The sequence below is a fragment of the Ceratotherium simum genome, chromosome 8, assembly GCF_057802395.1.
Source record: "Ceratotherium simum simum isolate JZ-2026a chromosome 8, ASM5780239v1, whole genome shotgun sequence".
NCBI lineage: Eukaryota > Metazoa > Chordata > Mammalia > Perissodactyla > Rhinocerotidae > Ceratotherium > Ceratotherium simum.
This window is the reverse complement of record NC_141907.1, coordinates 63,827,869-63,841,584: the sequence shown is the minus strand read 5'-3', so window position 1 is coordinate 63,841,584 and position 13,716 is coordinate 63,827,869. Positions and strand designations below refer to the sequence as shown.

Sequence of the window (13,716 nt, the reverse complement as noted above, 5' to 3'; positions counted from 1 at the left end):
ACTCTATGATGTTCGCACAATGATGAAATCGCCTAATGATGCATTTTTCAGCACGTATACCCATTGTTAAGCGATGCATGACTGTATGTAATTGTTATTTATTATCCCCATTGGAAGATGAGGCATTCAGGCACAGAGAGGTTAAGAAACTTTCCCAGAGCATGCTGAACCCCAGGCAGTCTGGATCCAGAGTCTAAGATCTTAACCACTATTACTTCTTTTTAATAGATATTAGTACAAGTTGAAATTGGGCTTAAACAACACTAATCCTTAGTATCCTTGGTGGATTATTTTTTCCTCTGAATACAAAGTTAAGCTATTACTATTTAACTAGCCACGCGATTATTTTAGAAGAAACTTGTCTTACATAACTTTTAAGTAATTCTTAGAAAACAGCTGAAAGGAAGGATGAAGGAAACAAAAAGAAAGGACGAATAAGGAAAGGAAAATTTCCATTTTCTACTAAAATTGAGATTAAAATATTCACCTGTGAAGTGGAATTTCACCGATTCTGAGAGACCTGAAAGAAGAGAAGAGAGAAAATCAGTATACTAAGTATTTTTGGGTCAGAAATAGATGGGGAAGGTACAAAATATGGGGCAGAGGATAGAAAAGTAAATGATGTTTTAATCTAAACTGTTATGGTTTAAGGAAAGATCATCAGTTCATTTGCTAATATTATGTCGAATTTAATAGTCCCAGCACTAATTTTAAGTAACAAAAAGAAACACACAGTGGAATAATTGTATACCACAGCAGTTAGAACGATTTATAATACATTCATTCAGATCCAATTTTATCAGTATATAAAATCCCACAAATGGGTGAATGTAGGTGAGGTTGTATATCACTGACAGGCTCTCTGGTGGGTCAATTCCATTGTAGAATTGAGTGATGCCTGGGACATTGATTTACACACTGTAACGGTGTGGGAGATTTATCTCGTGGCATTCATCCCATAGATTATACAGGACAGGACTCTGTTCTCTCTCTAAAAAGGCTCTAGGAACTCAGGCGAGTATTGTGGATACGGAAATTACTTCAACCATGGTTGACATGTTTTCTTCCCCTCTAATCTCAGGATGTCCTGAGTTTCTTGTAAGTTTCTTGTAAGTTTCATGGTTGGAGAACCATGAACATTTTCAATGGCTATTAGTCACCCAGTAACTAAGCACTGGGGATAGTCCTTAGAGAAGAGGCCTACCCTCACCCTTAGAGATTTTCATTCTAATTGAAGAGTTAATCATTTTCTAGACAATTGCATTTATATAAATAATGGCAAATATTACTTTAAATATTTGCCATAATTTAAAATGTAACTCTAAAATTATTTAACCCATGTTCAACTCACCATAAGAAATCATCAGCTGTTCTGTATGAATAAAGCTACTACGTAAAAATAATACTCTATATTAATCGTGTTATGCGGTCCATACATCTTAAAGATCACAAAGAAACAGGCTTCAAGATTCTTAGAGTCATTCAAGGCACAGAAATATTTAGGGTAGGGACTCAAAACTCCTGCTTTGCAGTCAGCAGCTTTGATTACTGGGTCGGGGGGGAAACAAGAGGTGGTAAGCATGAAGGCTATCTTGGCTTAGTGGAAGGGCACACATTGGCTTGAATTAGAAACTCAGTAATTCTTTTGCTCAGTCTTCTCTTCCTTTAAAAACGTGCCTTCCCTCAAATCCTGGTTTTAATCCCAAAAGGTCACCTGCATTCTTCATTCCTACATAGAATCTTCCCTGAGGTACTGCAGGATCCTCCTCACTGGATTCCCTTCACCCACACATCCATCCACTCTGGCCTTCTCCTCAAATCCATTCACATTACTGCAGTCAGCGAGATCCCTGGAAAAGGCATCTCCCCATATCTTAAAACCTCCACAAGGTTCTTACTGTTCTTGGGATAAAAATCCAAATCCCTACAGGCTTACAGGCCCTCTAAAGTCTGGCCTCTCTCTCTCCCTCCAGGCTCATCCTTGCTCTGCTCCACCCTCCACATTCCAGACACACTGACTTGTTTTCAAACCCCAGAATGCTACATTCTCTCCCACCCCAGGGCCTCACATGGGGGCATGTGCCCTTCTTTCAGGAATGTTCTCCTGACTATCTCAACGTGCACACTTAGCCTGGTTAGCTTCTACCCATCCCTCCACTGTCAATACCTCCCTGGGGCAGCCTCCACTGAACTCCCAGTCTAGGTCAGTCTTGTTAAGTCTAATTCTACCACTGAACATTCTTCTTTCTTTTCAGAGCTCTTATCTCAGTCTGAAATTAAACATTCACTACTGGGATTATTTATCAACTTCTGCCTCTACACCTAGGATCCTAAAACTCTCCAGGAACAGGATTCATGCCTCTTTTTGTTCATCACTACGTCTTCAAGACCTCACTCAGTGATTGCCACATAGGAAGCACAAAGTAAAGATTTATTGAAAGTATGCCTGCATGCATGAATAAATGAAAAAATGATGAACTGAGCCCAAACTACATATTGGCCCACAAGTCTCAAGCTATTTTTTTTTTTAATAAAGTGCCAGATGCCAACAAGGCTGCAGCTTCTTTTTTTGGGTGGGAAGATTGGCCCTGCACTAACATCTGTTGCCAATCTTCCTCTTTTTCTTTTTCTCCTCAAAGCCCCAGTACATCGTTGTGTATCACAGTTGTAGAGTTGTAGCTCTTCTACGTGGGATGCCGCCTCAGTATGGCTTGGTGAGTGGTGAATAGGTCCACGCCCAGGATCCGAACCGGTGAACCCCAGGCTGCCAAAGCAGAAGGCATGAATTCAATGGCTATGCCACCAGGCCGGCCCCTCAAGCTATTTTGAATAGCTATAAAACAGTGCTAACCAAACTGTCCAGAAGGACTACAGGAAGAGTTGGAGACAGACTGCCATGAAGATCCACAGAGAGCAGGTTGAATGCCTCATAATAAAGAAGAAAGCATTACCAGCAAAGGAGAAGGCCATGATCTCCTGGAGATGGGGGGCTGCAGTGGGAGGACGGTACATGATTTTGCCCTGGTTAATATCTTCTTGTGTGAAATACCGGATGGGAGAGTGAGGCTGGTCCCTGTGTTCAATGATGCCTGGGGAGGAAGAGACTTGGCGTGAGCATCAACAGTAATTCTGATGGCTGACTGAACGACCAGATCCGTAAAGCTGCCTTGCCCACTTGTGGGAGTCTCTTATCCTTCAGGAACAATTGCTCTCAGGTTGTTCTTGGTATACTATTCTCCAGTTATTCAAGAAAAGGGCAAATCTGAAACCCAAATAGACTCTGGACTAGGATTCATTGACTATAGACAATAGTAAGATGTAAACTACTGCCCCTAATGTAGCTCAGACCAGGTAATTCTCCAGAAATCATAGACACTGTACCATAATTATGAGATCTTCTTAATTAAGTTCAAATGTCAAGGTTGTGGAGAAAATGGCACAGACTGGTCTGCTGGTGAGGCTGTAAAGAGATTTTTCTCAATCTACCCTCTTTTCTTCAGAAACTCCTTAGTCTCTGTAACGATCTTTGGCAACAGTGCCATGGATTTTGATTATTCCAAGAACTGGATTTGCAATTATCACTCTGCTTGTGATAAATGCTTTAGGGGCTACAGATTTGCCTGTTATTTCTAAATTTTGCAGGTACAGAACTGTGATCATCTTTCATGTCCTATAAACTCTTTAAAACAAGGACACATGTGAGGCTTGGTGTCGAACTAATTCAAGTTCTGAGGGGCTGAGAGACCGACGGCCATTATCTAGAAGACAGCCCAGGCTGCTGGTCTGAAAGAACTTCATCTCCATCCTGGCAATGTAGGGAGAACGACTCTAGCTATGACTTAGCTGATTAAAAAAAGGGAAGGATGACTTGCAGACGTTTAATTTCTTTGGACTTTATCAAAAGGGTAATGGAATTTAATTTTTAGACTTTTATTTCTTCCAGGGGATTTGATAATGTGAAAGGCTTACATCTAGGGCAGTGGTTGGGCTTGGGAGAGCAGCCTCAAATTCAGGAGCAGAACTGTCTTAGAAGCTGATCTCCTTTCCGCAAGGAACAACCACACCTCTGTTGGGCATAGGCTTATTAGTAAGCCCAAAATTAAGAGATCTAAAGGCTGGGGACTGATGGCAGGGTCCCACCTCTCCTCTGGCTGTAGTTCCACATTTTCTTGTTTCCGATAAGACGAGTGACTTATCCATTTGGGAAAGGAACTGAGTATGTGTGGCTCAGCCCCCTCTGGGCTCTCTGGCAGTTCCTTGTCCTTAGCACATGCTCATGCTGGTCTGCTCCCCTATCAACCTCAGCAGGGCACCCTACAGACAGTGCCTGTATCTACTGAGTTCTGCCTGTGCATGGCAGGGGGAGCTCAACCCAGTGATTGAAGTTACATGCACACGATGTTCTCCAGGACAGCTCTGTCAGTACCAAGACCGATGTTCATCTCTGTCTGACCATAGTGTCTCTCTCTCAATTGATTCTAAACTCAGAAGACAGGAACAAAAGGTATGAATATTTGTTATTCCTTAAATCCTCAAGAAGTAGAAGCAGACAAAACTCCAGAGCTTTCAAGACTGGTCAACAACTAGAAGAAACAGTATCACTCAAAAGATCATTTACTGCACATCTTACCTTGATTTGGATGCAGAGGGAGAGTGATATTGTATATAATCTTCCCACTTGGCCTCTCCGAGTTTACAAACGAGAGGGAATGAGGCTGAATCACAGTCAGGCCGTCTTCCCGAGCCTAAACAAAGTTTAAGAAGGAAGAAGTAAAAATGGTGTGATGCAAACAAAAGCCAGAGGCAAAAACAAACCTTATTAAAAAAACAAAAAAAACTCACTCTGGTTTTTTAAATTAGTCACACATAGCAAAATTTTCTCTGAGAGTTCAAAAGAACTCTGGTCTCTTGCACTGCAGATTTGTCCCAGCCTTAGGACCCTCACAACTTTAGAGAGTCCTCTTCAGCTCTTCTTGCACCTGACTCCTCTCCCCTACCCTCTGCCCCCAGGTTTGTGTTGGTGCAAGCTATGGGAGTCCCACTATGCTCACTTTTCCCTAGGTGGAATATGTATGAAAATGAGCCATCACAGCTGGCTAGTCTACTATTCACAGCTGGATTGCTACATCTCTATTCCTCTAACTTACTGGGCTAAGGTTGGATTCTGTAAGAATTCCTCCCTAATCCACACCTCCCACCCCCCCCCACCCTTGCTTGCTAATGGGAACTATGATGTTTTCTTTCTTTTCTTTTTTTTTTTTTTAACTTTGATGATTTCAAAGGGCTAAAGATGAACTCACCTCAAACACCAAAAGAGGCTCACCATTTGAATTCAGAGGTTTAAAAACTATATGTTTACTGAAGCACATAAAAATAGTCAGTATTCCTCTGTCTCCATTGTACAATTCAAAAGACCTAGATATTGATTTTTTCTTCTAGCTTTCAAGACCCAATAAATAAGTCAAGCTAAATTAATCAGAAGGCCAATGTGTATGTAGCTTTTACTATCCATTCACCTGTGTACATCCATAACCCACTAATAGTGACAACACTCAAAAGAAAAAGGAGAGATTCCGAATCCCATGACAAGTCATAACAGTGAGTTGGGGACAGCAGCAAAAACAGAGTGCAGTGGAGAATAGGGAAAAGTAGTGGGAGCAAGGGTCACACATGCTATTAGTAAAACAGAACAAAAATACCCGACTCACTGCCTGCTCTTCCTAACTGACCCCTGAAGGGTTGCAGTTTGACATGATCTCCCACTCTTTGAAGTTCTGCTTCTTTCAGAAGGCATTTCCCCATTTAGAAAAGGATTAAGTAGGGCTCAGTAATTCTCATAGAGGAGGGTGTGGTGTTCTCCCTTTTAACCATGAAAAGATTGAAGCTTGCAGTTGCTTTGTAATTGTCCCCAAGGCCGGTCCTGGGGAGAGGCAGCATTTGCAGGTTAGGACAACCCCCCTATAGTAAAGACTCATATTTCAGGCCATTGCTCAGGTGTGGAATGTAATGAGCAAGAAATATCAGAATTGCAAAGAGTAGCTGGTTTCTCACCCTAAAATAAAACAAGTAAGGGCAACAAATTAAAAATATATGCCCTACATAAAGTGTTTACAGCCAAGGAATGTGTGTACACATCTATAAACATGTACACGTAGGGGCACAAACACACAGACAAAAAAGTGCATGCTCAGTACATTGTCTAGTACTGTTTGCCACCTTTTAATCTCAAAACCATCAGAATAGTTGAAAATTCTCAGAGTATTATGAGATATTTTTGAAAATCTAGATGTCCCTAGCAATAAAGCGATGAGAGAATCATCACAGACACAGGACTATGGAAAAGGGAAATATGTTCCAGCCAAGATAACAGATATTTTATTGTGTAATCTATGGATACTATTTCTCTACTAATAGAAATAGACACTAGGTAAAAAAAGTAAGGACTTGATTCTCTGAAGACAGCAATATTGAGGTTGAGCTATATGAAAGTATAATCAATTTTAATATTGGCTATTTAAAATGTTCAATATTTATCAATTAAACATAGTAAGAAATGAGATTAAATTTCATAGAAATCATTACAGAAGGCACTTTTTTATTAAAATAACTGTCAACAAGAGAAGATTACAGAATAATGGCTTTCATAATACCCATCTTACCTCTGAATATATCCAGACTCCAAATGCTTCTCCCCACCACCATTGCCACCGCCCTGCTGGAAGCCACAACCTCTCCCCTGGATTACCGCGATGGCCTCTCAACTGCTCTCTTGCTCCCTGCTCCACCCCTCCCCCACAGTCTATTTCAGCACAGCAGCCAGCGTGATCCCTTTAAAAAGGACATGAGACCTCCGCTCAACACCCAGCAATGGCTATTTTACTCAGAATAAAAACTAAGTCTCTACAATGGCCTGTGAGGCTAGACATGCTCTGCCCCTGCCCCCCACCGCATGCTTAGCACATCTGTGAGTTCATGTCAATTACTCTTGCTTTCACTCACTCTGCTCCAGCCAAACTGGCTTCCTTGCTATTCCTTGAACATCTTAGCATGCTCACTCCCAAATCGATGCCTCTAAACGCATGGTTGCCTGGGCCTGGAATGCTCTTTCCTCAGGCATCTGCATGGCTATCTTCCTCACCCCCTGCAAGTCTTTCTTTAAATGTGATTGTGTTAATAAAGCCCACCCTGACCACCTTATTTAAATTTGCAAACTTGCCCCCACCGCTACATTTCCCATCCCCTTGGCCCTGCTCTACAATACTTCTCACTAACCTGCTATATGTGAGTTATTTATCTTGTTTATTACTTATCGTCTACGTCCCCCCAAGAGAATGTAAACTCCATGAGAACATGGATTTTTGTTTGTTCATGGATGGATCCCAAGCACCAAACACGTGGCACATGGAAGTGCTCAATAAAAATTTGTTAAGTGCAGGCTGGCCCTGTGGCTTAGCAGTTAAGTGCGCGCGCTCCGCTACTGGCGGCCCAGGTTCGGATCCCGGGTGCGCACCGACGCACCGCTTCTCTGGCCATGCTGAGGCGGTGTCCCACATACAGCAACTAGAAGGATGTGCAACTATAACATACAACTATCCACTGGGGCTTTGGGGAAACAAAAAAAAAGGAGGATTGGTAATAGATGTTGTCAGGGCCGGTCTTCCTCAGCAAAAAGAGAAGGATTGGCATGGATGTTAGCTCAGGGCTGATCTTCCTCACAAAAAAGAAACCAGGAAAGAAAGGCTTATTCAAGGCCTTTCCTTCAAGTGGTAACCTTGGGCCACCCAATCCTGAGTACCACAACCATCTGAAAAATGAAATAATAAATATTCGATCTTTCACATTAAGAGATACTACTTTATATAAGGCACTGTGCTAGATGCTGAGGAAGATACCATGATTAATTAATTAAAGCTTTTGCCCTTAAAGATCTTCTAAGTCAAATAGTGGATGGATACTTGGAAAACTTGAGTTGATGTGAATCTATTAATTTATTTGCATAATCTTACACTACATATACTATGGTATTTGTTGGTAAATATGCATGTTTTCAGATCTCCTTGCCCAAATTTGATATATATTCTAAATGCATACATCTCACATATGTTTATATCTGTATCTTATAATATTATACATGTGTATACATCTTATATATGTATGTATGCAAGGAGCTTAGATTTGATGAACAACAGAATTACAGAAAGGCCACAGAACAAATTATCATTTAGGCAGGTATTTGATTACGTTGGTTTTCAGTCTACAAAATTTTCCTGGGGAATCTCAGTTATGCTTGAGGATTTAACCACTACCTGCCATTAATGATTCTCAAAAGTTTATCTCCCACCCAGAATATCTACTGATCTTCTACCTGCCCTTAATAGGCACACCCTTTACAAGCACATCCCAAACTGAACTCATCATGTCTTCTACCCCTACCCCTACCCCTAAAGTCCTCATACATTCCTATCTCATGATGGCATCTCCACATACTCAGAAACTGGGTGTTTTACCCTCTTCCCATATCTAATTGAACATTATGTCTCTAAATGTCTCTTAATCTCTCCCTGTTTTTTTTTTTTTTAACCATCTTAAACACTTTTAAGTGTAGAGTATAGCAGTGTTAACACAAAGTGTTAACTTTGTGCAACAGATTTCTAGAATTTCTTTATCTTGCGAAACTGAAACTCTATACCCATTAAACAAAAAAAATTCCCCTTTGCCCTCTCTCCATCTCTACCCCCCGACCCCCACAGTGGCAACCACCATTCTACTTTCTGTTCTAAGAGTCTGACTACTTTAGATAGCTCATATAAGTGGAATCATGCAGTATTTGTCTTTTCGTGACTGGCTTATTTCACTTAGGATAATGTCCTTAAGGTTCATCCATATTGTAGCATGTGACAGGATTTCCTTCTTTTTTAAGGTTGAATAATAGTCCATTGTTGTATACATCACATTTTCTTTATCCATCTATTCGTTGAAGGACATTTAGGCTGCTTCCACCTCTTGGCTGTTGTGAATAATGTTGCAACGAACATGGGCGTGCAAGTATCTCTTTGAGATCTCACTAACTCCTAATCCTTATTGCCACTGCATGGGGATCAGGCCACTAACCTTTCCTGTTCTAGATGACTGTAATAGATTATTTCTTGGCCTCCTTGCTCTCTGTCTGGCCCCTGTTGAAGGTGTTCTCTACCCTGCAGCCAGAACGATCTTCCTAATTTAAAATCTGATCATGCCACTTCTCTGCTACAAATCCTTCAACATCCTACTTGCCCCAACAGACTTTCAGAACAAATGGAAACTCCTTCATCTTATCTTTAAGGTCCTCCACGATCTCTCATTTCTTGTCTCTTCTTCACCTAGAGATTTATGCTGCAGCCAGTGGAATTCTCTGTACTTCCTCAAACATATCATGTTCTCCTGTGTCTCCATGTTTTTTCACTTGCTGCTCATCTACCTGGAATAAATTTCCCCTTATTTCTAGTCTAGATAAGTGGTTCTTCAAGTGGTGAGCAGAGCAGCAGGAACAGTATCACCTGGGAACTTGTTAGAAATGCAAATTCTCGGGTCCGGCCCAGTGGAATAGCGGTTAAGTGCACACACTCTGTTGCGAGGGCCTGGGGTTCAGATCCCAGACGCACTGCTGGTCAAGCCATGCTGTGGCAGCGTCCCATATAAAGTGGAGGAAGATGGGCACAAATGTTAGCCCAGGGCCAGTCTTCCTCAGCAAAAACAGGAGGATTGGTGACAGATGTTAGCTCAGGGCTGATATTCCTCACAAAAAAAAAAAAAAAAAAAGAAATGCAAATTCTCAGCCCTACACCAGACCTACTGAATTAGAAAACTCTGGAGTGGGCTCTAGCAATCTGTTATTTAACAAACCCTATAGGAGATCCTAATGCAAGCTGAAGTGTGAGACCCTGCTCTAGAGATAATTTACCCTTCAGCTAGCTCAGTGCACCTCCTAGAGGAAGCCTTCCATGACCCTCCCCAATGCCCCATTGGAGTAGGTGTCCTCCTATTGCTTCCATATCATGGCATTTATCATTGTATTGTCATTGCTTACTTATTTGCTTGTCTCTCCTTTTAGACTCTAAATTCTTTGAGAACAGAGACTATGTTTCATGGTCATTTAATCTCCAACGTCTTCCACAGCATAAATTAGTGCCTCAGAAGTATTTATGATTGAATGACTGAATGAATGGAGAGGTAGATGCCATATATGCATTTAGGATACTTATTCATAATGCATTTACCAAATATGTGCAAAACTTGTGTGCTTAGGTGAGTCCAAATCACTGAATTGAGAATGTGTTTTTGTCACAGTTTACAAGTATATCCTACAGTAATGGCCCTAATTAATGTCCAAGGAAATATAAACTGTGTATATTTTAAGGAATGAAAGAGTAGGCTAATCACACTTTATGGTAAACCAACCTTTTTTGATATCCTAAATAACAGAGGACAGACCTAATTTGCAAACAAGCAACCTGAGACTCTAAAGGTAAAGTAACGTAAAAGGTCTCTAGAGATCCACAGCAACAGAGGGAGAATTGTACCATCTTCAAGGCTCCCGGCCCATTTTTTCCCTCTAAAACTCAAAATAACACTGCGTTAGCATTTGGCAAGAAAAGTGTATGCACATTTTTCTTTACACTTTAGAGAAAATTCTGATCCAAGCTCCTCCAGTCAGAATGATGAATTATAGACTTTATAGTGCTGCTGAATTATGATTTCTTTAAATTACGGTTTATGGTGGAAATGCCAATACCAGCTATTCATTAAAAACTTTCTGTTTCCCTCTTTATGTCTCTGTCATGCTCCAGACCCATAATTTCTAAAACTATAGCTGCTCTCTTTGTTGTGGCTCAAGGCTGATACACTACATTGGAGTTTAATTATGTGGGTGCTAACTAAAATGTGGATCCATGATGATTAATTTACAAGGTCTTATATGCTTGTGGCTCTGTCTAGAAGAAGGGTTTTGGCATTACATACCCATCCATATAGGGTTACAGTGGAGTTATTAATTGTCTGAACTAAGCTTCATGTATCAATTTAACTGTCACCTTGCTTCAAACCTTTCCATGTGCCCACACCCCTTCCCATACACTATGCAAGACCTTCTGTGATCTAACTCACTGACCTCCACATGTTCACCACGCCTTCTCTGCCTTCCTAATTTCTCCAGTCTTATTGAACTATTGCAATTTTCCCAGTGATCATACTTCACCTCTGGGTCTTTGCACGTGCTATTTTGATGGCTGGTAGGGCCTTTTGCCATCACCTCTCCATTCCTTCCAACCTGCCCCCCAGAACTGTCACTTGGATAATTGCTACTTATCTCTCTGGATTCAGCATAGATATCACCTTCTCCAGCAAACTTTTATAATAGAAAGGAAACTTCTAATAGGGCTTCTAAAACATGGAATAACATTTTCTCCAGCGAGGTGCAGCTAGAACTGGCTGAACAATTATACCCAAATGGTATTGATTAAATGGACAGAAGTCTGAAATTCCTTCCAACTACTCAAGGAGAGGCCTGTGACTGTCTGAGATGCTATAAAAAGAACAGCAGCAATAGATGGGAGGTCGAGGTGGATTCCATCTAACTTTCCTTTCACTCCGGGAATTTTAAGTTTCTTTTTCAAGTCAATGACAAATATGTTTACAGCGCTGGTATTGTCTGCATTCTGAGCAAGGCTTTCACCGGATACAAAAACAGGACACTCCATCAAATCCCATCAGCATGCCTCCTGCAAGCGGAAACCACGAGCTCTCCCACCCAACTCACGGTCATATGGAGAGATGCCCCCAGAGAGAGTTTAGGCGCTTCAGGCGTCTGTGGTAAGATCGCGATGTTGAACAAGCGGCTCTCCAGTTGGGCGTGGGCGTCGGCGGCACTGGATACCTGAAAAGAAACGTCACACAGGTGAGCCTCTCCTCTGCTGGGCAGAGCGTGTTTGTACGTGTTTATCCCACCCCCAAACCATCTGGTTTTGAATTCTATATGCTCCTGCATTTTAATTTTCACTCTGCTCTTCATATTTTAATATTAACGTTTTACTGATTACAAAAAAAGATACTCAATCATTTAAGGCAATTCTGGAAATGCAAGAAAGTATAAATAAGAAATAAAAAATCATCTAGAATTTCACTACCTGTTAATCCTGGTTATCAGCATATTGAGGCATTTCAGTTTAATCTTTTTTCTATCCATAAATGTCAAACTTTATATACAATTGTGTATTCTAACTTTTTACTTAACATAATACTATGCCATTTTTCTGTATCATTAAACATTCTTGAAAAAAAATTTTGATAGCTACATAACATCTCATTATGAGCTTTATGAGCATATATGAACATATGTTAAAGATGTTCCATTTCTTTCATCTTTACACAGCACAGATATCTATACCTAGACTACAAATGACAAATCTCAGCCTCATCATTGCAATGCAATTTACATTACAATGCATTGACAATTAAGGTAGTGGTCCCCAAATCAACTTTTTCCTCCTTCAAAAATGCTAAAAATGATGCTTTTCCTATGCAGGATGCTTTTCCCCTCCCTCAGTGCTACTGAGCTGCTCCCTTAAACTCTCCTCCCTGTTGTCTGCTCCAACTTAGGTTTGTTACAAGAACTGCAATGGCCTGTGTGCCATGTGTAGCTGCACTAATTCCATATGAGAGGGGTCAAGGTTCTGTAAATTCTGAGAAAAAGGTAGGAAGAGCAGCTCTTTCTCTACGTCTTCTAAAGTTTGTCCAACAGAAAAACCGTCTTCTCAGTATCTTGATCACACCAGATGCCTGAAACTCGAGTTTCAGAATATCTACATGTTTTCAAGGAGACATCTTATGGGGTTATTATAAATAATAATAATAACAATAGCCATAATTCACTGAACATCTATCATGGGCTCAGTACTGTACTAGCTACTTTTCAAAGGTTATCTTACTTAACATCCACTAAATAGATATTGTTATCTCCTCTTTTACAGATGAGGAAACTGAAGGTCAAAAAAGTTAAGCAAAGTGTCAAAGTCACATAGTCAATAAGGGTCAGTACTTAACCAGGTCAGCGAGTTCATGATCTTTCTACTGACCAAGATGACTCAATTTGGAAGCTTTAGGAAATTAGAAAAGGGGAAAATATGTTCTCCCATCTCTTGATGAAAAAGAATGGAACCCCGTGCAGGTAGTGAAATGCGGGCATATTATCAAGCAGGAGAAGCAGTTCTAGCTTCCTTAGTAAGGATACTGGGTGGGAAATGTGTTGGTCTTTTTCCAACTACATCCCCTGAGGTTGTGTCAACGTGATCTGAATACACCAAAACCAGGGCTCCTTCCCATGCCAAAAATGAAATGAATGTGCATACTTTCTTCTCACTGTGCCACTCTCTATTTTTTAACACCATTTGCATTACATAAATCCCAGGGTTTACACGCAAAGTAACAGGTGTGATGCATCGATGGCTCATGACAGCACATCAACATTAAAATGGAATTAAATCCATGTAACTCATTGTATTGCATTTTCTGTTTTAAAGAAATAAAAGAAGGGAAGAAAGAGAATAATCATTAGAACAGCATCTTTTTTAGTTTAAAATCCTTTAAGGACGCTAAAATGATGAATGAGAAAAGTTGCTAACCACTTATTTTAGCATATAGCTATAGTGTCTGTGCCATTTCAAGTCAAAATATGAGGTAAGA

The 13,716-nt window shown here is 40.6% G+C and overlaps 1 protein-coding gene across 7 annotated transcripts in view; it reads right to left on the bottom strand.

Annotated features, from left to right (window-relative positions):
- Window positions 1-13,716, bottom strand: part of FRAS1 (Fraser extracellular matrix complex subunit 1) — a 425,899-nt gene that overhangs the window by 107,647 nt on the left and 304,536 nt on the right. For 6 of the 7 annotated variants that reach the window (XM_087434473.1, XM_087434474.1, XM_014787828.2 and 3 more), the window contains 4 exons: window positions 11,795-11,911; window positions 4,631-4,745; window positions 2,952-3,089; window positions 488-520 (listed from right to left, as the gene is read on the bottom strand). In XM_087434473.1, coding sequence (XP_087290599.1) covers window positions 488-520; window positions 2,952-3,089; window positions 4,631-4,745; window positions 11,795-11,911 — 403 coding nt within the window. The remainder of the gene's footprint in view (window positions 1-487; window positions 521-2,951; window positions 3,090-4,630; window positions 4,746-11,794; window positions 11,912-13,716) is intronic. The other variant, XM_087434476.1, reaches the window with a different exon arrangement.